This window comes from Aquarana catesbeiana, linkage group LG08 (genome assembly GCF_042186555.1).
Source record: "Aquarana catesbeiana isolate 2022-GZ linkage group LG08, ASM4218655v1, whole genome shotgun sequence".
Classification (NCBI taxonomy): domain Eukaryota; kingdom Metazoa; phylum Chordata; class Amphibia; order Anura; family Ranidae; genus Aquarana; species Aquarana catesbeiana.
In genome coordinates this window covers 295,148,155-295,174,619 of record NC_133331.1, presented here as the reverse complement: position 1 = coordinate 295,174,619, position 26,465 = coordinate 295,148,155, and the positions used below count along the sequence as shown (strand labels likewise).

The 26,465-nt window shown below is 46.4% G+C and overlaps 2 protein-coding genes across 2 annotated transcripts in view; both read left to right on the top strand.

Moving 5' to 3' along the window:
* Positions 1–8,963: 8,963 nt before the first annotated feature.
* Positions 8,964–10,314, top strand: LOC141104926 (uncharacterized). The gene is made up of 3 exons (XM_073594733.1): positions 8,964–9,242; positions 9,332–9,550; positions 9,666–10,314. Exons 1-3 carry the CDS (start codon positions 9,000–9,002, stop codon positions 9,867–9,869), a joined length of 666 nt encoding a protein of 221 aa, XP_073450834.1. The 5' UTR covers positions 8,964–8,999; the 3' UTR covers positions 9,870–10,314.
* A 4,537-nt stretch (positions 10,315–14,851) lies between these two features.
* Positions 14,852–26,465, top strand: part of LOC141106818 (uncharacterized) — a 34,973-nt gene continuing 23,359 nt past the window's right edge. Inside the window, 1 exon segment of the mRNA XM_073597746.1 lies at positions 14,852–18,348. Coding sequence (XP_073453847.1) covers positions 17,077–18,348 — 1,272 coding nt within the window. The 5' untranslated portion in view covers positions 14,852–17,076.

Below are 26,465 nucleotides of genomic sequence, written 5' to 3'. Positions count from 1 at the left end.
ATCCCATTATGACCACTAGATGGAGTTGATGATCATAAGAAATCACTGTGTCAAATTATGGCCAAAGTTTATCACAGCTGGATGAGTGTTTGTCACACTTGGCCAAGAAATTTTCTATGTGTAGCACAATGTGTATGGTACAAAGAACCCCTGGGATGTGTAGTCCTGGTGTATGGTTATGCAATGCAATTGCCAGTCAGAAAGACTACTAGTCCCACAATCCATTTGGTTGGGCTCATAGATATGATGACAGTCACTGGCGCCCCGCACTAGAGAGATATAACTATAGATGAAGAATGACAGGGAAAGCGCAGAATATTACAGTTATAGTCCACCATCGCTACATGTGTATCGCACCCTTACTTTACTTGAAGCAATGCCTGTGTAATCTTTAGGTCTATGGACCTCAAGTCGCATCAAAGTTGGACCAAAGTAGTGCAGTCCCAAGTGTGAATGGGGCCTAAATGTCAGAAAAATATAAGGGTAGCACCCTCTAGTGTGCTATCAGGTTAGTACAGGTAAATGTATGTGTGTGACTCATGGTAAGTGTGAGTCTGGAATCTGGGTGTCATGATTATGCAATAGAGTTTTCTGTCAGCTTACCTGTCTCCATGTGTTCATCTCTAAAGACCAGCTGCCTCTCACCTGACTGGTTTTATAACCTCTTCTCTAAGCATGGCCCCACCCCAGGCCCTATCGGGGAACCCTATATATTCCTGTGCACTGCAAGCCAGCAGTGCTGATCAACCATTGTGTGTTAGCTTTCGTGTGTACTTGCTGTGTTTCCTACGTCTGATTCCAGTTACCAACTTTGGCCTGTTCCTAACTATTCCTGTCTGCTTGTGACCCTGACCTTTGGCGTGTCTCCGACCATCCCTGTTTGCCTGTGACCCTGAACCTCGGTGTGAATTCTGTTGTCCTTGTCTGCTTGTGGCCCTGACCTTGGCTTGTCCCTTACTTTTCTTGTTGTTCCAGCCTGCTGCCTCCTTCCTCTTCTCCTGTAGTCTACGGTGAGCGTGAGCTGTGAGACCCTGGGGGCCGCAACCTGGAGCCAGACTGCAGTGCAGTCTATCCTCACCACTAGAGGCTCTGGAGAACACCTGCTGGCTTAGACTCCGCGCCCTGGGGAATCTATGCTCTAGCTCCCAGTGGGATCTGTGTCAGTGATCCAGTAGGCCTGCTTCCTGAACCACCCAGGGTTCAATCCGCAGCAGTCAGTCCTAGGGTCCACTACCTAGCGGTGCTGTTCTGACTCCTACAGAGTGCATCTGTCACCTAGCCTCAAGGTGACCTGACACTGGGTCAGGGTTTGCTGCAGGTCAGGCTGGATGACTCACAGAGGCGGGTCTCTGGTGCCTCCGCCATGGATCTGGAAGTTTGGAGAAACTTCTAGAAGCTAGAGGGCGGAGGCCTGGAGAGTTGATCTCCACAGCAAGTGGTAAGTGTGAGTCTGGAATGGTTCGGAGGGGGACGCTCACTCCCCCTCCCTTTCCTGACCTGCTAGGCTGCATGCTCGGATAAGGATCTGGTATGGATTTTGGGGGGACCCCATGCCAATTTTTTTATTTTGGGGTTCCCCTTAAAATCCATACCAGACCCAAAGGGGCCTGGTAAAAATTGGGGGAGGCCCCCTCGCTGTTTAATTTTTTAATTTTCTATTGCCGGCAAATTCGGCAATGTTTTATTTTTTTCATTCGGATGTCAGTGGGGAACCCGCTGACAGCTTCTCCGTTGTTAAAGACTTATTGCAGTGGTCAGGCGTAATTTATATACAGCCCCGTGTAAAGAGTGCAGTGGTCAGGAGTATATTGTATAAAGACCAGGGTATAGAGTGCAGTGGTCAGGAGTATATCATATACAGCCCTGTGTATAGAGTGCAGTGGTCAGGAGTATATCGTATACAGCCCTGTGTACAGAGTGCAGTGGTTACGATTATTTCATATACAGCCTAGGTTATAGAGTGCAGTGGTCAGGATTATATCATATACAGCCCAGGGTACAGAGTGCAGTAGTCAGGAGTATATCATATACAGACCAGGGTATAGAGTGCAGTGGTCAGGATTATATCATATACAGCCCAGGGTACAGAGTGCAGTAGTCAGGAGTATATCATATACAGCCCAGGGTACAGAGTGCAGTGGTCAGGATTATATCATATACAGCCCTGTGTATAGAGTGCAGTGGTCAGGAGTATATCATATACAGACCAGGGTACAGAGTGCAGTGGTCAGGAGTATATCAAATACAGACCAAGGTATAGAGTGCAGTGGTCAGGAGTATATCATATACAGCACTGTGTATAGAGTGCAGTGGTCAAGTAATGTAGAGTATTAGGACCATGCCAGCCATATCCTCCCGAGTACAGGAATACCAAACGTGTGAGACTTTTTCGCAGCCTAACCACATAGAGGGGCCCAAAATCCAAGGAGCACCTTTGGGCTTTCAAAGAGCATAAATTACTCATAAATTATGAATCCAATTTCCTGACTACCTATCACATTTCTGGAGGTCCTGGAGCATGACAGTAGAAATACCCACAAAATGACCCACTTTTGGGAAGAAAACACTCCAAGGTATTTTCTGAAAGCCATATTGTGTCTTTTGAAAATGTCATTTTTTTGTCACAAGTTTTTGCGAACTGCGGGAAAGAAAATGAAAAATTATTTTTTACACAAAGCTGTCAATGGGATATTTCTAATACACAGCATAGACATAACTAGAATTACACCCCAAAACACATTTTGCTACTCCTTCTGAGTATGGGAATATAGACATTTTCACAGCCTGGTCATGCAGAGGGGCCCATAATCCAAGGAGCACAAAATCCAAGGAGCACCTTCAGGCTTGCTTACGCATTTAATTTCCTGACTACCCATCACATTTTTGGAGTACCAGGACAGTGGAAACACCCAACAAAAATTTGAGTTATTACAGGCGACAATCATGAACACAAACTGTGACTGGATGCGCTATCAGGGCTCATTCACACATAAGATTGGGGGGATGGTAGCACCACCACTGTTATACAGCCCTTCAACCCCTAGACCTTTCAGTTGCAGAGGCAGTGCCCAGGGGGTAGAGATGGGCCGAACACCCCTTTGTTCGGTTCACAGCACAACTCCCGAACAGGGGAAAAGTTCTACCCCGAGCCGCAAACTCCATTGAAGTCTATGGGAGCCGATCATGAAAAATCAAAAGACCCCATTTTGAAGGCTTATATGCAAGTTATTAGCCATAAAATGGGTATGGGGGTCAGTTTACTGCCCTGGGGGTCATGTATCAATGCAAAACATTTTTTTTTAATTATTGTTTTTATAGGAGCAGTAATTTTAATGATGGTTCAAGAGCAACAAAAAAATTAAAATTCCTTTAAATATAGTGCCTGTGGGGTTCCCTTAGTCTGCTTGTAAAGTGGTACATCTGTACCGTGTATAGAACCTGCTGCAGCAAAACTGAAATTTCTAAAGAAAATAAAAAATGAGTCAAATCCCATTTAAATTGTCTCGCTGTTGCAATTTGTGGCCCGCAAAAATGTGAAAAAAAAAACAAAAACAACGTGACATCCCCCTCAAAATCCATACAGTGGGGAAAATAATTATTTGACCCCCTGCAGGTTTTGTAAGTTTCCCCACTTACAAAGAAATGACGGGTCTATTATTTTATATCATAGCTGTATTTCAGAATATCAACAAACAAAATCCAGAAAAAACAAATGATACAAATGTTATAAATCAAGTTGCAGTTCAGTGAGTAAAATAAGTATTTGATCCCCAAGCAAAACATGACTTAGTAGTTGATGGAGAAACCCTTATTGGCGATCACAGAGATCAGACGTTTCTTGTAGTTGGTTACCAGGTTTTCATCAGGAGGGATTTTGGTCCACTCTCTTCTTTACAGATCTTCTCTAAATCCTTAAGGTTTCTTGGCGGTCGCTTGGCAACTCGAAGTTTCAGCTCCCTCCATAAATTTTCTATAGGATTAAGGTCTGGAGACTGGCTAGGCCACTCCATGACCTTAATGTGCTTCTTCTTAAGCCACTCCTTTGTTGCCTTGGCGGTAGGTTTGGGGTCATTGCCATGCTAGAAGACCCATCCACGACAGTGGCGGCCTGCTCTTTAGGGGTGCAGGGGCGCCGCCCCCTAATCCATGCACCTGACCCCTAGTTTCCATGCAGGGCGCCGGACACATGGATTTCAATGGATTTTTTCTTTTGTGAAGCGCATGATTAGATCCTGAGGCTCTAATCGGTTTTGAAAAGGGTGGGCTTGTGGCGCAGTGAGCCCACCCACTTGTGTGATTTGTGCAGCGGTTGTTGGAGCTGATAAGCTGCGAAGAGGAGGAGCGGAGGAGGAGGCGGGAAGCTGGCAGCAGCCAATGAGCGTGCAGTCTCCGGCGGTTAGGGATGAGCCCAATGTTTGCCGAATAGCGAACAATTTGGGGTGTTCGCAGCAAATTCTAAAGCCGCGGAACACCCTTTAAAAGTCTATGGGAAAAATCAAAAGCACTCATTTTAAAGTCTTATATGCAGCTTATTGTCATAAAAAGTGTTTGGGGACCTGGGTCCTGCCCCAGGGGACATGGATCAATGCAAAAAAAGTTTTTTCGGGAGCAGTGATTTTAATAATGCTTAACGTGAAACAATAATAGTGAAATATTCTTTTAAATTTCGTACCTGGGGGGTGTCTATAGTATGCCTGTAAAGTAGCGCATGTTTCCCGTGTTTAGAACAGTCCGAGAGCAAAATGACATTTCAAAGGAAAAAAAGTCATTTAAAAGTACTCGCGGCTATAATGAATTGTTGATCCCGGCAATACAGATAAAAGAAGTCATTGAAAAAAACGTCATGGGATCCCCCCGGTCCATTACCAGGCCCTTTGGGTCTGGTATGAATATTAAGGGGAACCCCGAACCAAAATTTTAAAAAAAATTGCGTGGGGATCCCCCCAAATTCCATACCCGGCCCTTCAGGTCTAGTATGGATTTTAAGGGGAACCCTGCGCCAAATTTTTTTTTAAATGGCGTGGGGGTCCCCCCAAAAATCCATACCAGACCCTTATCCGAGCATGCAACCTGGAAGGCCACAGGAAAAGAGGGGGGTACGAGAGAGCGCCCCCCCTCCTGAACCGTACCAGGCCACATGCCCTCAACATGGGGCGGGTGCTTTGGGGTAGCCCCACAAAGCACCTTGTCCCCATGTTGATGGGGACAAGGGCCTCATCCCCACAACCCTTTCCTGGTGGTTGTGGGGGTCTGCAGGCGGGGGCTTATTGGAATCTGGAAGCCCCCTTTAACAAGGGGACCCCCAGATCCTGGCCTCCCCCCCTGTGTGAAATGGTGATGGTGTACCGTACTCCTACCATTTCACAAAAAAGTGTAAAAATGGTAAAAATGACAAGACATTGCTTGGGACAAGTCCTTTATTAAAAAATATAAAAATGTCTCACAAAATCTTCTTCTTCTCTTGCTCTGCCGACGGACTGAAAAAGAATTAAAAAAACCCGCCTCCATGGGAGGCACCCGCCGTATGACGCGTCTTCGCTTTGACAGTTCCTTTATAACTGAGGGCGGGCCACACTATGATGTTCCCGGATGACCCCGCCCCACTCTGACGCACAGGGACATCCCTATGGCTTTCCCGGGGCGTCAGAGGGGGGCGGGGCCACCCGGTTACGTAATTTCCATATTTTAACGAAGAAAAATGCTGGCTATGACCCTAAGAGCACTATCCCTACACGGTCCAGCACGGACGTGGAAACATTATGTTTTGGGGCTGTTTCTTTGCTAAAGGTACAGACTGACTCTCCTGCATTGAGGGGCCAATGTATGGAGCCATGTATTGTAAAATCTTGGATGAGATCCTTCTTCTCTCAAGCAGAACACTGAAGATCATCAGGGTCATTGATGGGGCTTCCAGCATGATAATGACCCAAAACATCCTGCCAAGGCAACAAAAGAGTGGCTCAAGAAGAAGCATAATAAGGTCATGGAGTGGCCTAGCCAGTCTCCAGACCTTAATCCTATAGAAAATTTATGGAGGGAGCTGAAACTTCGAGTTGCCAAGAGACAGCCAAGAAACCTTAAGGATTTAGAGAAGATCTGTAAAGAAGACAAAATCCCTCCTGAGATGTGTGCAAAACCTGGTCACCAACTACAAGAAACGTCTGACCTCTGTGATCGCCAACAAGGGTTTCTCCACCAACTACTCAGTCATGTTTTGCTTGGGGATCAAATACTTATTTTACTTACTGAACTGCAACTCCATTTATAACATTTGTATTGTGTTTTTTTCTGGATTTTTGGTTGATATTCTGTCTCTATCATATAAAATACACCTATGATAAAAATTATAGACCCTTCATTTCTTTGTAAGTGGGCAAACTTACAAAATTTGCAGGGGATCAAATAATTATTTTCCCCCCACTGTACCAGAACCTTTTCCAAGCTTGCAGCCTGGCAGGCCAGAAAAGGGTGGGGGGACAAGTGAGTGCCCCCCCTCCTGGATCATACCAGGCCACATGCCCTCAACATTGGGGAGTGCTTTGGGGAAGGGGGGCTCTTCCCCCCAAAGCACCTTGTCCCCATGTTGATGGGGACAAGGGCCTCTTCCCTACAACCCTCTTCCCCACAACAACGAAGGCTGACCGCCGAATGCCTACTCAGCTGGGTGGCATTTCTTAAATAGGTAAGGGGAGGGGCCACCTGGTGACGTCACCTTGGGGACAAAGGCCTCTTACCCACAACCCTGGCCCGGTGGTTGTGGGGGTGCTGGGGTGACATCGAAATCTAAAAACATACTTCAGGGGACTTTTTTTTTTTTTAATAATGGACTTGTCAAAAACTGTTGTGTTTTGAATACTTATTCACATGGGGGGCTTCCAGATTCCAATAAGTAACCCCCACAACCAGCAGGTCAGGGTTGTGGAGAAGAGGCCATTGTCTCCATCAACATATTATTGCATAAATCAGCTGTTCTTCACACAGGATTCAAATCATTTTTCGACTCAAATCATTCCAAAAATTTGGAAATAGTTAGAAAATGAATATATGAAACTAAACTAATTTCAACTAAATTAATTACTACTTTATTCTTCGATTCGGATATATCCAAATCTCCAAAAATGAGTCCAAAATTATATTCGGACCGAAAACAAATTGCACACGTCTAGTGGTTACCAAGGGTGATGGAGGTTCAACAAACAACCTGTAGAGTGATTGGAGGGACATCCTCTTGTAGCAAGAGAGTTGTTGTCGGCAATATGTCCCCTGGTGGTCCATCTCCCATAGCAACGAGAGCAGATCAGCGCTCAGAGGTTCCCATCCTGGGCACTAGGTACGGAAGAGATAACAGAGAACGCGTGGAGTCAGCACAAGGTGATCGGTGGGACTACATTCCGTTGCTTGGGAGTGAGGTAGCGGAGATACACTAAACAGGTGGAGTGGACATCAGCGTGTCCCTCCTAAATGTGGCTGTGATAGGGAAGGTGTACATTGACACGGGAATGGGAGAGCTAACTGGAGGACAGTTTATTGTTTAAGTGTACACCTTGTACAGCCATCTCTAAAGTTGGAGGCCTGCCTTAAGGTTGAGTTATCCCTGAAAGTGGCCTCCCCCTTATCCGGGGGCAATGATGAACAAGCTTACCGCATGTGTAAGGTAAATGACCATGTTCAAGGTGCCCAGCATAGCCCAGAAGAACCCACCCTGGTGCAGGCTTCTCATGTGGCCCACACTTGGTGGACAATGAAAAGGGGAACATGGAGAGAGTGTCATCCACGTGCCCTACATACAGTACATACACACAGCACAAGGGTTCACACTGTGGGGTTACATTACTAATGTGCACTTTGCAAGTGCAGTTCCTCCAAAGCTTAGTAAATGAGGGAAAGCTCTGCTGATTTCCATCATCCAATCATGTGTAAGCAAAAATTATGTTTGTTTTTTTTTTCCTTAATGTGATTGGGTATTCTTTGCAAAGTCAAGCTTCGCCTCATTTGCTAAGCTGCACTTGCAAGGTGCACAGTATATATGCTTTTAGTAAAGCGTTTCTCACGGCAGTAGTTCCTCTGAAGGCCACAAGGTGGTGATCTCATGTCTACCCAGACAGGAAGTCTCTATAACAGACAGGAAGTGATGTCAGATATAAATAGTAAGTTCCGGGTTAGAGGTGAGTTGGGAGGAAGTAGAGAGGAGACATCGTTGGAAGTGGCAGCAGAGGAGGTAATAAGATCTTATTTTCTATTTACACCCAGTAACCCCCCCCCGTCATGTTCCGTCCTCTTCCTCCATAGTCACTGTGACGTCTTTTATCTCCAGCAGATGATGATACACACATATATAGTGTGGAAACCTAGATTAACCCCTTCGGGGGCTGGAACATTCTCTTCATTTTGGAGATGTGTTACCTTTCCCACCAATCTCCTCATCAGTCTATACTAATGGATTATAAGATATTACGGATTTTATTTTTTTTTTTAAGTGGTGGAATTATAATTGATACCTTTTGTATTTTATAAGCTTTATGTAGATATATTGAGGGATAATAACTATTCCTGATGTCTGTGAAGGTTCAACGCAAGGGATGTGTCTGGATGGTGACTGTATCATTGTGTGTGTCAGGTTCCTATAAGGTGTCAGGATGTCACTGTCTATTTCTCCATGGAGGAGTGGGAGTATTTAGAAGGACACAAGGATCTCTACAAGGACGTCATGATGGACAATCAGCCGCCCCTCACATCACCGGGTAAGAGGAGACTTTATTGTAAAGGAGAGAGCAGTACGGAGGGTCCACCTAGATCCCCCATCATCTGATAAACACATAGAAACAATGTATTCAGTCAGTGTGTGTGTTTCCTACAGATGGATCCAGTAATGGGAACCCACCAGAGAGATGTCCCCGTCCTCTGTATTCCCGGGATTCCACACAGGAAGGTCACACCATCCCTCACCATCATCAGGTAGATGAGGAACAATTATTGGTAAGTATAATTTATACACAATCATGTCTGTTACAATTAATGTTTTATTATATATTCAGAGTGGAAACCTTGGGGATGATAATATTGATATTAAAGAAGAGTATAAAGAGGAGGATGAGGAGTATGGAGTGATGGAGGAGTTTTCAGAAGGACACAAGGATATGATGGAGCCACCCAATACCAGGAACCCACCAGAGAGATGTCCCCGTCCTCTGTATTCCCGGGATTCCACACAGGAAGGTCACACCATCCCTCACCATCATCAGGTAGATGAGGAACAATCACTGATAGTATCATTAGAATCTGTACATTATCTGCATTGTTATAATTGATGTCATTTTTATTATATATTCAGAGTGGAAACCTGAGAGATTCTAAAGTTGAGGTTAAAGAAGAGATAAAAGAGGAAGATGGGGTGATGGAGAAGTCAGAGATTCCAGAAGGACACAAAGATCTGTACCAGGACACCATGGTGGAGTCATCCAGATACAGAAACCCACCAGAGAGATGTCCTCGTCCTCTGTATTCCCGGGATTCCACACAGGAAGGTCACACCATCCCTCATTGTTACAAGGTTGGTGGGGCAGAGCATCTAGAACATGGACTTCTGGATACAGTGTGTGGATTTTTTTAACATGATCTTACAATATTAAAGCTCTTGTTTTATAGATAATATTTTCTTGGTTTAGAGTGGAGATCCAATCGATATAGAATTTGAGGTTAAATCAGAAGAAGAAGAGACGTATGTGAGGGATGAGCAGCAGTCTATGGAGGAGGATGGAATAACGGGGACATTTATAGAGGAGGACACTCCTACAGAGATCAGCACAGGTGGGTCATTAACACTAAATCCATTCCTCCACCCATACTGCTCACTGATTGGTCCAGAGTAGGGCGGGGACTGGGTGATATCAGCCTGTAATCCCCTGGTCACTTTCCTGAGCTGTGTTCCCCGTCCTGTATTCCTGTATTTCTCTCGGATAATCTTCCTTCTCTGTGCTGCAGACACAATTTATGTATCTAGACTGGATTTATGGAGATTCTGGGGTTCATCTGTCAGCAAAATGTTGATTTTCACCATAGGCATTGCTCAGCCTAGGGACCTGGGGTATGTACCTTATGTCAACTGCCCCATGCCCAGGTCTAGTAAGATCTGTGACAGAACATTTATCCCTGGGTTACTTTCTCTGGCGATTGGCAGAGAGGAGTGGAGGACACTGAATGGAAACCAATAGAGGGATTGGCAGAGAGGGGTGGAGGACATCGAATGGAGACCAGTGGAGGGATTGGTAGAGAGGGGTGGAGAACATTGAATGAAAACCAATAGAGGTATTGGCAGAGAGGGGTGGAGGACACTGAATGGAAGTCAGTGGAGGGATTGACAGAGAGGGGTGGAGGACACTGAATGGAGACCAGTGGAGGGATTGGCAGAGAGGGGTGGAGGAAACTGAATGGAGACCAGTGGAGGGATTGGTAGAGAGGGGTGGAGGACACTGAATTGAGGTCAGTGGAGGGATTGGTAGAGAGGGGTGGAGGACACTGAATTGAGGTCAGTGGAGGGATTGGTAGAGAGGGGTGGACACTGAATGGAGGTCAGTGGAGGGATTGGTAGAGAGGGGTGGAGGACACTGAATGAAGACCAGTGGAGGGATTGGTAGAGAGGGGTGGAGGACACTGAATGGAGACCAGTGGAGGGATTGGTAGAGAGGGGTGGAGGACACTGAATGGAGACCAGTGGAGGGATTGGTAGAGAGGGGTGGAGGACACTGAATGGAGACCAGTGGAGGGATTGGCAGGGGTGGAAGACACTGAATGGAGACCAGTGGAGGGATTGGTAGAGAGGGGTGGAGGACACTGAATGGAGACCAGTGGAGGGATTGGTAGAGAGGGGTGGAGGACACTGAATGGAGACCAGTGGAGGGATTGGTAGAGAGGGGTGGAGGACACTGAATGGAGACCAGTGGAGGGATTGGTAGAGAGGGGTGGAGGACACTGAATGGAGACCAGTGGAGGGATTGACAGAGAGGGATGGAGGACACTGAATGTAGACCAGTGGAGGGATTGACAGAGAGGGATGGAGGACACTGAATGGAGACCAGTGGAGGGATTGGCAGAGAGGGGTGGAGGACACTGAATGGAGACCAGTGGAGGGATTGGTAGAGAGGGGTGGAGGACACTGAATGAAGACCAGTGGAGGGATTGGTAGAGAGGGGTGGAGGACACTGAATGGAGACCAGTGGAGGGATTGGTAGAGAGGGGTGGAGGACACTGAATGGAGACCAGTGGAGGGATTGGCAGGGGTGGAAGACACCTGTAATTGTAAGGATTTGGAGGCCTGTAATGCTAGCTGCACAGCCTGCTAACTGCTGCTAAGCATTCTACAGACTCGAGTCATTTGCTTGCTGGGAGTGGAAGCAGGCGGAGCTCCGTGGAAGTTCAATAGTATAAATGTCCCTGCCTCACAATTTCGAATGAAAACATAATTGATTTTCGTCAGTGGATGAAAATGTGGTGTCGTTTTCGGCACTGCCAAAAATTTTGAGGAAAATGTTTTTGTTGACGAAATTAACATCATCAATGTAGAGATGGGATTGGAAGCCATGGAGCCCAAAAGCTGACCCAGAGAGGAAGTGTAGATTAAGAATTGGAGAAGTCTAAGAACAGAACCTTGAGGGACGAAAGAAAGGAAGAGGAGAGGAGGGAGTAGAATTGTAAATTACACTGAAGGTGCGGTGGGATAGATAGGATGAGAACCAGCGAAGAGCACAGTCACTGAGACCAAAGGAGTAACGTTTTTTTTTTTTAGAAGCAGGGGGTGATCAACCGTATCAAAGGCAGCCAAAGGGTCCAGAAGTCGGAGTACAGAGTAGTGCCCATTGCTTTTTGCTGTTAGTAAGTCATTTGTGAGTTTTAGGAGAGCAGTTCTTGTGGAGTGTTGAGGGTGAAATCCAAACTGAAGGGGGTCAAGAAGGTTATTCTTAATGAGGTGGTCACTCAGTTGGTTGAAGACCAGGCGTTCAAAGAGTGTGGAGGAAAAAGGGGAGCAGGGAGATGGGGGAAAAGCTTATTAAAATTATTAGGTCCAAGGAAAGCTTTTTAAGAGTTCTTCTTTACATCAGAGTCTGCAGAGCCCCCTTAAATCAGAATTCACAGAGTTTCCCCTTTACATCAGAATCTGCAGAGTTTCCCCTTTACAGCTGAATCAGCAGAGCTTCCCCTTACATCAGAGTTCACAGAGTTACCCCTTTACATCAGAATCTACAGAGCTTTCCTTTACATCAGAGTCCGCAGTTACCCTTTTACATCTAAATTGAGAGTTCCCCTTACATCATAATTCACAGTTTCCCTTTACATCTGAATCTGCAGAGTTCCCCTTTACATCTGAATCTGCAGAGTTCTCCTTTATATCTGAATCAACAGACCTTCTCCTTACATCAGCGTTCACAGAGTTTCCCCTTACATCAGAATCTGCAGAGTTCCCCTTACATCTGAATCTGCAGAGTTCCCCTTACATCAGAGTCCACAGAGTTCCCATTACATCAGAATCTGCAGAGTTCCCCTTACATTAGAATCCACAGAGTTTCCCCTTTACATCAGAATCCACAGAGTTTCCCCTTTACATCAGAATCCACAGAGTTCCCCTTACATCAGAATCTGCAGGGTTCCCCTTACATCAGAATCTGCAGGGTTCCCGTTACATCAGAATCCGCAGAGCTCCCCTTACATCAGAATCCGCAGAGCTCTCCTTACATCAGAATCCTCAGAGCTCTCCTTACATCAGAATCTGCAGAGCTCTCCTTACATCAGAATCCGCAGAGCTCTCCTTACATCAGAATCCGCAGAGCTCTCCTTACATCAGAATCCGCAGAGCTCTCCTTACATCTGAGTTTGCAGAGTTACCCTTACACCACAATCCGCAGAGTTCCCCTTACATCAGAATCCGCAGAGTTCCCCTTACATCAGAATCCGCAGAGCTCCCCTTACATCAGAATCCGCAGAGCTCTCCTTACATCAGAATCCTCAGAGCTCTCCTTACATCAGAATCTGCAGAGCTCTCCTTACATCAGAATCCGCAGAGCTCTCCTTACATCAGTATCCGCAGAGCTCTCCTTACATCAGAATCCGCAGAGCTCTCCTTACATCAGAATCCGCAGAGCTCTCCTTACATCTGCATTCGCAGAGTTACCCTTACATCAGAATCCGCAGAGCTCTCCTTACATCAGAATCCGCAGAGCTCTCCTTACATCAGAATCCGCAGAGTTCCCCTTACATCAGAATCCGCAGAGCTCTCCTTACATCTGCATTCGCAGAGTTACCCTTACATCAGAATCCGCAGAGCTCTCCTTACATCTGAGTCCGCAGAGCCGCCCTTAAATCAGAGTACACAGAGTTTTCCCTTACATTTAAGTCGGCAGAATTTCAACTTACACTGTAAGGGGGATCTGTGGGCTCTGGTGTAAAGAGGAACTCTAATGTAAGGATCACCTGATGAAGGAGCACGCATGCTCCAAACGCACGCACCGCCCGCGCCACCCCTGACCCGGATGTGACGTCAGCGGTCAGCTCTGTGTGTAACTGAGTGTCCAGGTAGAGCTGGGAGCCACCGGCGCTGCCGAAACCAAGGGCTGCCCACACCGCAACACGCCCCCCCCCCATCGAGCGGATGAACTGTTACTTTGCCACATCCGTTGATGTACCTGCAACAAGGTGAGTTGCCTAATTTATACTTGCAGTAAATGTTTCAGCACTGCTGCACTTAGATGGCGCTGCTCTCTTCTTCTTCTGTTTGTGTTCTTGCAGAGTTTATATACCCTTTGTTGTACATTACATACTCCTGACCCCTGCATTATATACTCTATGTTGTACATTACATACTCCTGATCCCTGCACTATATACTCTATGTTGTACATTACATACTCCTGACCCCTGCATTATATACTCTGTTGTACATTACATACTCCTGATCCCTGCACTATATACTCTATGTTGTACATTACATACTGCTGACCCCTGCACTATATACTCTATGTTGTACATTACATACTCCTGATCCCTGCACTATATACTCTATGTTGTACATTACATACTGCTGACCCCTGCACTATATACTCTGTCAGCCCTCATATTTTGCACTCGCCTACTCGCATTTTGCAGGTGGAATATGAGGGCTGCCCCGGGAGCACCGTCGGCAAGCAGGGTTGAATGGGAGCCCTTCCCCCAGCGATCGTCTCGGGAAAGAGAGAGGAGAACAGGTGGCTGGATTATAAGAGCTCCGAGGAACATCGCTGTAACCGCTTTCATTAGAATTGCAGAGTGTTCCCAGCACTCGCTGTCACACACAGCCCCGTTTCCTGGCCGGGTACTTTGATAGACAAATCACCCGTCCAATCCTGGGATGTATATGACGGCGAGCGGTGGGAACACTCGGCAATTCAAATGAAAGCCGTTACAGTGATGTTCCTCGGAGCTCTGATGATCCGGCCGGCAATTCTCTAACTCTCCTCTCTTCCCCTGCACAGGTGAGGCTGCATTGATGTGCACAGGCGAGGCTGCATTGATGGACACAGGTAGGCTGCATTGATGGACACAGATAGGCTGCATTGATGGACACAGGTAGGCTGCATTGATGTGCACAGGCGAGGCTGCATTGATGGACACAGGTAGGCTGCATTGATGGACACAGGCGAGGCTGCATTGATGGACACAGGTAGGCGGCATTGATGGACACAGGCGAGGCTGCATTGATGGACACAGGTAGGCTGCATTGATGGGCACAGGTAGGCTGCATTGATGGGCACAGGTAGGCGGCATTGATGGACACAGGCGAGGCTGCATTGATGGACACAGGTAGGCTGCATTGATGGGCACAGGTAGGCTGCATTGATGGGCACAGGTAGGCTGCATTGATGGGCACAGGTAGGCTGCATTGATGGGCACAGGCGAGGCTGCATTGATGGACACAGGTAGGCTGCATTGATGGGCACAGGTGAGGCTGCATTGATGGACACAGGTAGGAGGCATTGATGGACACAGGTAGGCTGCATTGATGGGCACAGGCGAGGCTGCATTGATGGACACAGGTAGGCTGCATTGATGGACACAGGTAGGCTGCATTGATGTGCACAGGTAGGCTGCATTGATGGACACAGGTAGGCTGCATTGATGGACACAGGTAGGAGGCATTGATGGACACAGGTAGGCTGCATTGATGGGCACAGGCGAGGCTGCATTGATGGACACAGGTAGGAGGCATTGATGGACACAGGTAGGCTGCATTGATGGACACAGGTAGGCTGCATTGATGGACACAGGTAGGCTGCATTGATGTGCACAGGCGAGGCTGCATTGATGGACACAGGTAGGCTGCATTGATGGACACAGGCGAGGCTGCATTGATGGACACAGGTAGGCTGCATTGATGTGCACAGGTAGGCGGCATTGATGGGCACAGGTAGGCTGCATTGATGGGCACAGGTAGGCTGCATTGATGGGCACAGGTAGGCTGCATTGATGGGCACAGGTAGGCTGCATTGATGTGCACAGGCGAGGCTGCATTGATGGACACAGGTAGGCTGCATTGATGGGCACAGGCGAGGCTGCATTGATGGACACAGGTAGGAGGCATTGATGGACACAGGTAGGCTGCATTGATGGGCACAGGCGAGGCTGCATTGATGGACACAGGTAGGAGGCATTGATGGACACAGGTAGGCTGCATTGATGGACACAGGTAGGCTGCATTGATGGGCACAGGTGAGACTGCATTGATGGACACAGGTAGGCTGCATTGATGGGCACAGGTGAGACTGCATTGATGGACACAGGTAGGCTGCATTGATGTGCACAGGTAGGCTGCATTGATGTGCACAGGTAGGCTGCATTGATGGACACAGGTAGGCTGCATTGATGTGCACAGGTAGGCTGCATTGATGGACACAGGTAGGCTGCATTGATGGACACAGGTAGGCTGCATTGATGGGCACAGGTAGGCTGTATTGATGGGCACAGGTGAGGCTTCATTGATGGGCACAGGTGGGGCTGCATTGATGGGAACAGGTAGGCTGCATTGATGGGCACAGGTAGGCTGCATTGATGGGCACAAGTAGGCTGCAGTGTTGGACACAGGTAGGCTGCATTGATGGGCACATGTGAAGTGGCATTGATGGACACAGGTAGGCTGCATTGATGGGCACAGGTTGGCTGCAGTGTTGGACACAGGTAGGCTGCATTGATGGGCACATGTGAAGTGGCATTGATGGACACAGGTAGGCTGCATTGATGGGCACAGGTAGGCTGCATTGTTGAGCACATGTGAAGTGGCATTGATGGACACAGGTAGGCTGCATTGATGGGCACAGGTAGGCTGCATTGATGGGAACAGGTAGGCTGCATTGATGTGGACAGGTAGGCTGCATTGATGGGCACAAGTAGGCTGCAGTGTTGGACACAGGTAGGCTGCATTGATGGGCACAGGTAGGCTGCATTAATGGGCACAGGTAGGCTGCATTGATGGACACAGGTATGTTGCATTGATGGGCACAAGTAGGTTGCTTTTTTGGGCACAGGTGAGGCTGCACTGAGGGGCACTGATAAATTTGTTGTTAATATTTATTTTTGTAACTTAATTCTGCATAAAACATTTTAGTGTCATTTCATGAGATAATATATGAGGACGTGTTTAGGGGCAGAATTAGGTGCGGGGCAGGGTAGGGGTTGTTTGGGGCAACTGGTGGCAAATAACGCTTAAGGCTTGGCTAGTAACTCAGTACTTAAAATTTTGAGCCCTGCTCTATGTTGTACATTACATACTCCTGACCCCTGTACTATATACTCTATGTTGTACATTACATACTCCAAGAAACGTGTGCCTAGGAACATGGCGCAACAGCCATCGCCGCACTGTGCCCCACTTCTGGAGCGCCATCCTTCAACGTCATTCACGAACAAGAGAGAATTCTGCCCGCTGTTATTTCACAATGTGGCAGGAGGGAAGTGGTTAAACAGAAAGTGATAATGAGGGAGGAGTCAATACCCAATGAGGGTGGTCTTCAGAATCAGCCTGGTCTTGGTCTTGGTTGGTTAGGGGAACCAATCTGCTCATGTCTAGTAATAATCTTTGTATTTCTATTTTAGTAGATGGACGGGAGATGAGGAAAACCTCAGAGGATTGTCTCACTTTGTCTCCAGACTGTAAAGTAGAAGATGAGGACATCACACAGTATAGTCCAGGAGAAAACCCGACTACCTCAAATGTCCATCCGGCACCACACAGTGTAGATGGACCATCGTATTCCTCTTATCCTGAGGAACCTCAGACTGTGAGGGATGGTGCCGGACCATCGTATTCCTCTTATCCTGAGGAACCTCAGACTGTGAGGGACGGTGCCGGACCATCGTATTCCTCTTATCCTGAGGAACCTCAGACTGCGCGGGAAGGTGCCGGACCATCGTATTCCTCTTATCCTGAGGAACCTCAGACTGTGAGGGATGGTGCCATCCTTCCAACACATAAGAAGTTTTCCTGGCCGGAGTGCGAGAAATGTTTTTTAGATAAGTCCAATCTTCACACTCATCAGCGACTGCACACGGGGGAGAAGCCGTATTCCTGTTCTATGTGCGGTAAATGTTTTATACAAAAAGCAGGGCTTGTCACACATCAGAGGTCTCACATGGGGGAGAAGCCGTATTCTTGTTCTGAGTGCAGGAAATGTTTTACAAAGAAATCCACCCTCAGCGCACACAAAATGTCTCACACAGGGGAGAAGCCACATTCCTGTCCTGAGTGCGGAAAAAGTTTTTCAATGAAGTCCGATCTTTACAAACATCTGAAGTCTCACACGGGGGAAAAGCCGTATTCCTGTCCTGAGTGCGGGAAATGTTTTACATCTGCGTCCCCTCTCTACATACATCAGAGAATTCACACGGGGGAGAAGCCATATTCCTGTCCTGAGTGCGGAAAATGTTTTTCAGTAAAGTCCAATCTTTGCAAACATCAAAGATCACACACGGGGGAGAAGCCATATTCCTGCCCTGAGTGCGGGAAATGTTTTGCCGTGAAGACCCATCTGCACACACATCTGAGGTCTCACACAGGGGAGAAGCCCTATTCTTGTCCTGAGTGCGGGAAATGTTTCTCACAGAAGCCCCATCTTTATACACATCAGAGATCTCATACGGGGGAGAAGCCATATTCCTGTCCTGAGTGCGGGAAATGTTTTTCAGATAGTTCCAGTTATTACAAACATCAGAGATCTCACACGAGGGAGAAGCCACTTTCCTGTCCTGAGTACGGAAATTGTCAGTCACAGAAGTCCTCTGTTTACAGTCATCTGAGATTGGACATGGAGGAGAATGAACTTTCCTGGTCTGAGTGAGGGAATTGTTCCTCACAGAAGTTATGTCTTCCTGTACATCAGGGGTCCCACACAACCCTTGAGGTGTATTAGTGCCTTCGGTTTCGGGAAATGTCTTGTATATGAATGTTGCTGGACATGTGGGGAAGTAGCACACCTTGATATACACCTCAGATATACTCCATGGCTGATCTTCGTCATGTAAGAAACAATTCATAAGGAGATCAGAGATGACCAAAGACATAGATGAAGTGTTGTACCGTGTTGGCCATTGATAGCAGGAGAAAAATAAAAATGAAACATTTTGTGGTATAAACTCTTGCAAGAGGTCTGTTTTCTCAAGTCGTCTTCCAGGACGAAACACGTTAACCCCACCACTTAAAAGGCAGTCCTCTAGGACTTTTAAAATAAAAATGGAGTAATTACCTCTCATTGGCTGACTACATTATGTGGTGGAAGATTTCACAAACACTTACAGGTCTGTTTGTTAAAATAATCAGTAGACACACTGTATGTGACACACATCCCCCCCCCCCCCCTCCCCATCGAGTTTTGGACGTATTTTAATGAATCTTTATATAAGAAAATGCGCTTAGTGTGCTATGTAAAGATAAATAAATAAATGACACAACAGCGGCCCTCACAAATATGTACACACCATAGAAACAAAATATATTAACAATCACATATGTGATAAGATGCTTCTTCAATATATTGATAGCAGGAAAAAAATGCAGAAAAAAAACAATAAAAAGTCCACCAAAATAAAATCCAAAACTTTAAATGAAATATTGTGGTGAAATGAAGGTCCAAAAACCAGCAAAAGTCCTTAAGTGAAGAAAATAGAAGCGTCCTTCCAATTAACAACGGGTGCAACACCCAGTGCTCCCCAAGGGATAGACAGGACAAATCTATCTTCTTACCAGATATTTAGACCTTTCGAGGCCTGTATACGCATCAGTGAGTATTCACCCCTCACTTCGGGTATATGCCACCTTTGCTGTTCAACCTGTTTAATGGACGCCAGTGATGCATCTACAGCGCCTATTCATACCCCTTGAAATTCCCCACATTTTCTCATGTTACAACCAAAAACATAAATGTATTTTATTGGGATTTTATGTGATAGACCAACACAAAGTGGCTCATAATTGTGAAGTGGAAGGAAAATGATAAATGATACAAATAAATATGTGAAAAGTGTGGGGGTGTCATTTGTACGGCGCCCCCCGGAGTCACTTTGTAGAACCTCCTTTTGTCTGCATTTACAGCTACAAGTCTTTTTGGGGATGTCTCTACCAGCTTTGCACATCTAGAGAGGGACATTTTTGCCCATTCTTCTTTGTAAAATATCTCAAGCTCTGTCAGATTGGATGGAGAGCGTCTGTGAACAGCAATTTTCAAGTATTGAAGTCATGATTCTCAATGTGATTTAGGTCTGGACTGTGACTGGGCCATTCTAACACATGAATATGCTTTGATCTAAACCATTCCATTGTAGCTCTGGCTGTATGTTTAGGGTCGTTGTCCTGCTGGAAGGTGAACCTCCCCCCAGTCTCAAGTCTTTTGCAGACTCTAACAGGTTTTCTTCTAAGATTGTCCTGTATTTGTCTCCATCCATCTTCCCATCAACTCTGACCAGCTTCCCTGTCCCTGCTGAAGAAAACCATCCCCACCACATGATGCTGCCACCGCCATGTTTCACGGTGGGGATGGTGTGTTCAGGGTGATGTGCAGTGTTAGCTTTCCGCCACACATAGCGTTTTGCTTTTAGGCCAAAATGTTTGATTTTGGTCTTATCTGACCAGAGCAACTTCTTCCACATGTTTGCTGTGTCCTCCACATGGCTTCTCACAAACTACAAACAGGACTTCTTATGACTTTCTTTCACCAATGTCTTTCTTCTTGTCACTCTTCCATAAAGGGCAGATTTGTGGAGAACACGACTAATAGTTGTCCTGTGGACAGATTCTCCCACCTGAGCTGTGGATCTCTGCAGCTCCTCCAGAGTTACCATGGACCTCTTGGCTCTTCTCTGATGAATGCTCTCCTTGCCCGGCTGGTCAGTTTAGGTTTGTAGTTGTGCCATACTCTTTCCATTTTCCAATGGTGGATTGAACAGAGCTCCGTGAGATGTTTAAAGCTTGGGAGATTATTTTATAACCTAACCCTGCTTTATACTTCTCCACAACTTTATCCCTGACCTGTCTGGTGTGTTCCTTAGCCTTCATGATGCTGTTTTGTTCACTAAGGTTCTCTAAGAAACCTCTGAGGGCTTCACAGAACAACTGTATTTATACTGAGATTAAATGTCACACAGGTGGACTCTATTTACTAATTAGGTGACTAATTGGTTCCACTAGATTTTAATTAGGGGTATCAGAGTAAAGGGCTGAATACAAATGCCCCCCCCCTTCACACTTTTCACATATTTATTTGTATCATTTATCATTTTCCTTCCACTTCACAATAATGTGTCACTTTGTGTTGGTCTATCACATAAAATCCCTATAAAATACATTTACGTTTTTGGTTGTAACATGACAAAATGTGGGAAATTTCAAGGGGTATGAATACTTTTTCAAGGCACTGTATTGATCTTTAAGGAACCTCAGACCTGATCATGTGATATGCCAAATAGCAGAGGAAACAAACTCATTGGGCAGCCTTCATTTAAAAGCGTAAGAGTTTAATAGCAGAGTTTACTTACAGCCGAGAGTTATTTCATAGGCATATTGGAAAAAGCCTTTGTCAAGCACTCTCCACAAGTGCCACAATGTCACCGCTTTTCCTTGCCTGACGTACATTTCGTCCAATAGAACGTCTTCTGTGAGGCAGTAGTGTACAGCGGTGCTCACATCACTTCCTTAAATAGAGTACTAGTAATTGCCAGTAGAGGGCAGCCTAACTCTCGTACACCATCCTGACACGCACCATATTGTCATAGACCATACAACATAGTGCAGTGGCCATATTCTTGAGGATTCGCTATACTCCAGTGAATAGTAAAGCATTAAGGTTTTATCCCAGATACTTTGGATGCCACTATTCAGCAGGTCGCATCTATAGAGAGAGAAAAGATGTTGGCTCCCAAGGATAAATCTGAAAATGAAGGAAGTTTTGAATGGTCCTTCCATACGACATATGGTTTCCTATGTCAGGCATGGCTTCATACTAATACCTGAGACCAGACTCATGTACTTATGAGTAAAGCACACATTAGAGGACATAAGTTAATGAAACCAACAATAATAAACCAAGCATTGATTTTAAACAGAAAATACTAAATTTGGCCACTAGATGACGCTAAGTATTATAGGAGTTACCATCATCTAGTGGCCAAATGTGGTATTTTATATTTTAAATCAATGAAAAACATTCATCCAGCACAGCAAATATCCTAATAACATTCCTCTTTTTACCCGTATTTGCATACAGAAGGAATGTACATGGACTTGCACCCGTTAAATTGCTGTGCAAATCTTTTATGAATAGACCCCTAAATTTAAGGAAACGTTTATATAAATGTAGCACCCTCTAGTGTTCTATCAGGTTAGTACAGGTAACTGTATTTGTGTGAGTCTGGAATCTGGGTCAGGGTTTGCTGCAGGTCAGGCTGGATGACTCACAGAGGCAGGTCTCTGGTGCCTCCCCCTTGCTCTGGAAGTTTGGAGAAACTTCCAGAAGCTAGAGGGCGGAGACCTGAAGGGTTGAGCTCCGCAGCAATGAGTTTGATGGTTCTTTCCAGTGAGATTCATTTTATTGGGTCCCAGCACAGCACAGAGGTACAACTTTGCAAATCATAAACAACAAAGAAAGGTGCTACTACCCCAAGTTAATTAAACTCCCCCTGAGCTGTCGGGTGCAGGATGTGCAGTTGCTCAGCTGCCAATGTGATAAATAGATAAAGAACAACCCGCAACTCCGTACATGCTCTTTAAATCAGTCCAAATGTATTGTTGAACAAGGCCGTTGCGGAATACGGCTGGTTTGGTCAGACCCTGGCCTGGTCAATATCCCAGCCCTAATACTGTGTGTGTGTATATATATATATATATATATATATATATATATATATATATCCTACATCAATTTGCCTACAATAGGAGTGTAGTGGTCAGGGATGGGCAGAACCCCCGTTGCGGTTCACAGCAACAGAGAAAAATGTCGCCCCTGAGCCATGAACTCTATTAAAGTCTATGAGACCGGAACATGAAAAATCTAAAGTCCCCATTTTGAAGGTCTATTGGCCCATGCAAGTGATTGGCTATAAAAAGGGTGTATGCGGGTGCGGGTACTGCCCTGGGGGACATCTATCAATGCAATTTAAAAAAAAAGATTGTTTTTCAATGAGCAGTTATTTTAATGATGTTTAAAGTAAAACAAAAAAAAATAGTGCATGGGGGGTCCCCTTAGTCTGCCTGTAAAGTGGCGGATCTGTACCATGTATAGAACCTGCTGCAGCAAAACTGACATTTGTAAAGAAAAAAAATGACATTTAAATTGATTATCGCGGCTGCAAGCCATTTCCGGCAATACAAAAAAAGAGGAAAAAACACAGTGGGGTGCCCCCCCCCCAATGCATACCAGGCCCTTTAGGTCTGGTATGGATTTTAAGGGGAACCCCATGCCAAAATAAAAAAAAATAGTCGTCTCCCCCCCAAAATCCTTATCAGACCCTTATCCGAGCATGCAGCCAGGAAAGGGGGGGACGAGCGAGCACCCCCCCCTCCTGAACCATACCAGGCCACATGTCCCCAACAGGGGGGTTCATTGGGGAAGGGGGAGCTGTGCCCCCCACCCAAAAACACCTTGTCCCCATGGTTGATGGGGACAAAGGCCTCTTCTCGACAATCCTGGGTGGTGGTTGTGGGGGATGTGGGCGGGGGTATATTGGAACCTGAAAGCCCCCAGATCCCCCCCACCATGTGAATGAGTATGCTGTACCCCTGCCCATTCAGCAAAAAAGTGTCAAAATAAAAACAGGAGGCAGTTTTTGAGAATTCCTTTATTAAAAAATAGAAAAACAATATCCCCTGACGTAGATCCATCGTCACCCGCGACACCCGCCACACCGTGGGTCCCAAAAAAGAAGAAAATAACACTACCCTCATGATGAAGGCTAACCGCGGAATGCCTGCTCCTCCTTACATTTCTTAAATAGGTAAGGGGTGGGGCCACCTGGGGACATTGCCTTGTGGCACCGTACCCTTGTGACGTCACCAACCCTATATTCATTCACATAGGGGAGGGCCGGGATCTGGGGGGCCCCCTTTTTAAAGAGAGCTCCCAGATTCCGATAAGCCCCCTGCCCGCAGACCCTCAAATCACCGCCCAGGGTTGTCAAGAAGAGTCCCTTGTCCCCATCAACATGGGGACAAGGTGCTTTGGGGTGTCCCAAATCACCCCCCCATATTGAGGGCTTGTTGCTTGGTATGGTTCAGGGGGGGCTCCTTTGCCACCCCCCATTTCCTTACCTGCCGAGCTGCCATGCTCGAATAAGGATCTGGTATGGATTTTGGGGGGGACATTCTTTTTTGTTTTGGCCTGGGGTTCCCCCTAAAATCCATACCAGACCCAAAGGGCCTGGTATGGATTGGGGGGGACCCTATACCATTTATTTTTTTAAATGTTCTATTGCTGGCAATTTCGGAAATATTTTTTTTTATTCAGCTGTCAGTGGGGAAGCTGCTGACAGCTCATCTGTTGTAAACGACTCAGCGGCCGGCTTCCCTACAAACATCCCGCAGAGCGCACAGAAAATTCAGGCAATGTTCGCCCATCCCTATCAGGAACATGTCATATACAGCCCTGTGTATAGAGTGCATTGGTCAGGAGTATATCATATACAGCCCTGTGTATAGAGTGCATTGGTCAAGAGTATATCATACACAGCCCTGTATACAGAGTGCAGTGGTCAGGAGTATATCATATACAGCCCTGTGTATAGAGTGCAGTGGTCAGGAGTATATCATATAGAGCCCAGTGTATAGAGTGCAGTGGTCAGGAGTATATCATATAGAGCCCAGTGTACAGAGTGCAGTGGTCAGGAACATGTCATATATGGCCCTGTGCATAGAGTGCAGTGGTCACGTAAAGTAGAGTATTAGGACCATGCCAGCCATATCCTCCCGAGTACAGGGATATCACACATGTGAGACTTTTTCACAGCCTAACCACATAGAGGGGCCCAAAATCCAAGGAGCACCTATCACATTTCTGGAGGTCCTAGAGCAGTGATGGCGAACCTTTTTGAGCCCGAATGCCCAAACTGCGACACAAAACCAACACATTTTTTCTAAAGTGCCAACACAGCAATTAGTGACAGCCACAGATAAGGGCCGCTCACCAATCCCAGTGACAGAGCAACAACGCTTCCTCCGAACTGATGTCCTCTCACGCTTTGTTGCCCATGGTGACACCCACAACTGGCACAGCAGTGGCGTTATCCTCGTAGCCGCTCTGTCCCCTGGCTCACAGTGTGCTGCTCCAGTCTCTCTCCCTGGCAGCAATGACTCCTCTCTCTCTCTGGGTGGTAATGGTTGGCTGTACATCAAAATATACCCATAGTCTTCTTCTGGAACTACATGTCCCATGGTGCACTTGTACTGGCTCCTCATTGGTCCCTGGCTGCAGCAGGAGGCAGAAGGAATCAGAGCGGGCAGTGATCTCTGCAAGCACCGCTCTGTCCCTTGACAGAAGAAGGGGGCAAGTAGGGGAAATACACTGACAGCCTGCGCTCGCTTCTCCCCTTGTCACAGCGTCACTGCACTTCTCACTCCCACAGCTTCGCCAGGTGGGGGGAGGGAAGATTAGAGAGCACAGGCAGTGGTGGCAGCAGTGGTTTCCCAGCAAACCTGGTGTGCCTACAGAGAGGAATCTGCGTGACAACTGTGGCACGCGTGCCATAGGTTTGCCGTCCCTGTCCTAGAGCATGACAGAGGAAACGCCCAAAAAATTACCCCTTTTTGGAAAGAAAATACTCCAAGGCATTTTCTGAAAGTCATAGTGTGTCTTTTGAAAAAGTTTTATTTTTTTTTTTTGTCGCAAGTTTTTGGGGAATGAAGGAAAGAAAATGTATTTTTTTACAAAAAGTTGTCAATTAATGAGATCCAAATCATTCAAATCATTTTTTTTAAATGATCCGAATTCAGATCATTCCAAAAATTTGGAATTTGTTAGAAAATGAATATATGGTACGAAACGGATTTCAACGAAATTCGTTACTATTTTATTCTGGGATTCGGATACATCCAAATAACTAAAAATGAGTCTCAATTTTTATTCGGACCAAAGCGTATTGCATGTGTCTAGTGGTTACCAAGGGTGATGGAGGTTTAACAATCAGCCTGGTGGTCTGTCTCCCATAGCAACCAGAGCGGATCCGCACTTGGAGGTTCCCAGCCTGGGCACTAGGTATGGAAGACAAAGAGATAACAGAGCACACATGGAGTCAGCACTAGGTGCTCGGTGGGACTCCATTCCATTGCTGGGAGTGAGGTAGCAGAGATACGCTGGACAGGTGGAGTGGACAAAGGCTCAGCATGTCCCTCCTAAATGCGGCTGTGATAGGGAAGGTGTACATTGACACAGGAATGAGAGAGCTACCTGGAGGACAGTTTATTGTTCAAGTGTACACGCTGTACGGCCATCTCTAGAGTAGGAGATCTACATTAAGGTTGAGTTATCCCTGAATGCGGCCTCCCCCTCGTCCAGGGGCAATGATGAGCAAACTTACCCCGTGTGTAAGGTGAGTGAGCGTGTTCAAGGCGCCCAGCGTAACCCAGAAGAACCCACCCCGGTGCAGGCCTCTTGTGTGACCCACACTTGGCACCCAATGAAGAGGGGAACATGGAGAGAGTGTCACCCACATGCCCTACATACAGTACATACACACAGCACAAGGCCGAGTTCACACTGTGGGGTTAAATTACTAAAGGCTAATTGACTTTTGCAAGTGCAGTTGCTCCAAAGCTTAGTAAATGAGGGAAAGCTCTGCTGATTTCCATCATCCATTCATGTGTAAGCAAAATTGCTTTTTTTTTTCCCTTGAATGTGATTGGGTATTCTTGGCAAAGTCAAGCTTCACCTCATTTGCTAAGCTGCACTTGCAAGGTGCACAATCTGTTTGCCTT

What these genes read in the sequence shown, in the direction of transcription:
- LOC141104926 (XM_073594733.1), top strand. Translation starts at nt 9,000, where the DNA reads ATGTCTGTTACAATTAATGTTTTATTATATATTCAGAGTGGAAACCTT. An exon ending in CCATCCCTCACCATCATCAG is followed by an intron (nt 9,243 to 9,331) that starts GTAGATGAGGAA and finishes TTATATATTCAG; the next exon opens with AGTGGAAACCTGAGAGATTC. An exon ending in CCATCCCTCATTGTTACAAG is followed by an intron (nt 9,551 to 9,665) that starts GTTGGTGGGGCA and finishes TTCTTGGTTTAG; the next exon opens with AGTGGAGATCCAATCGATAT.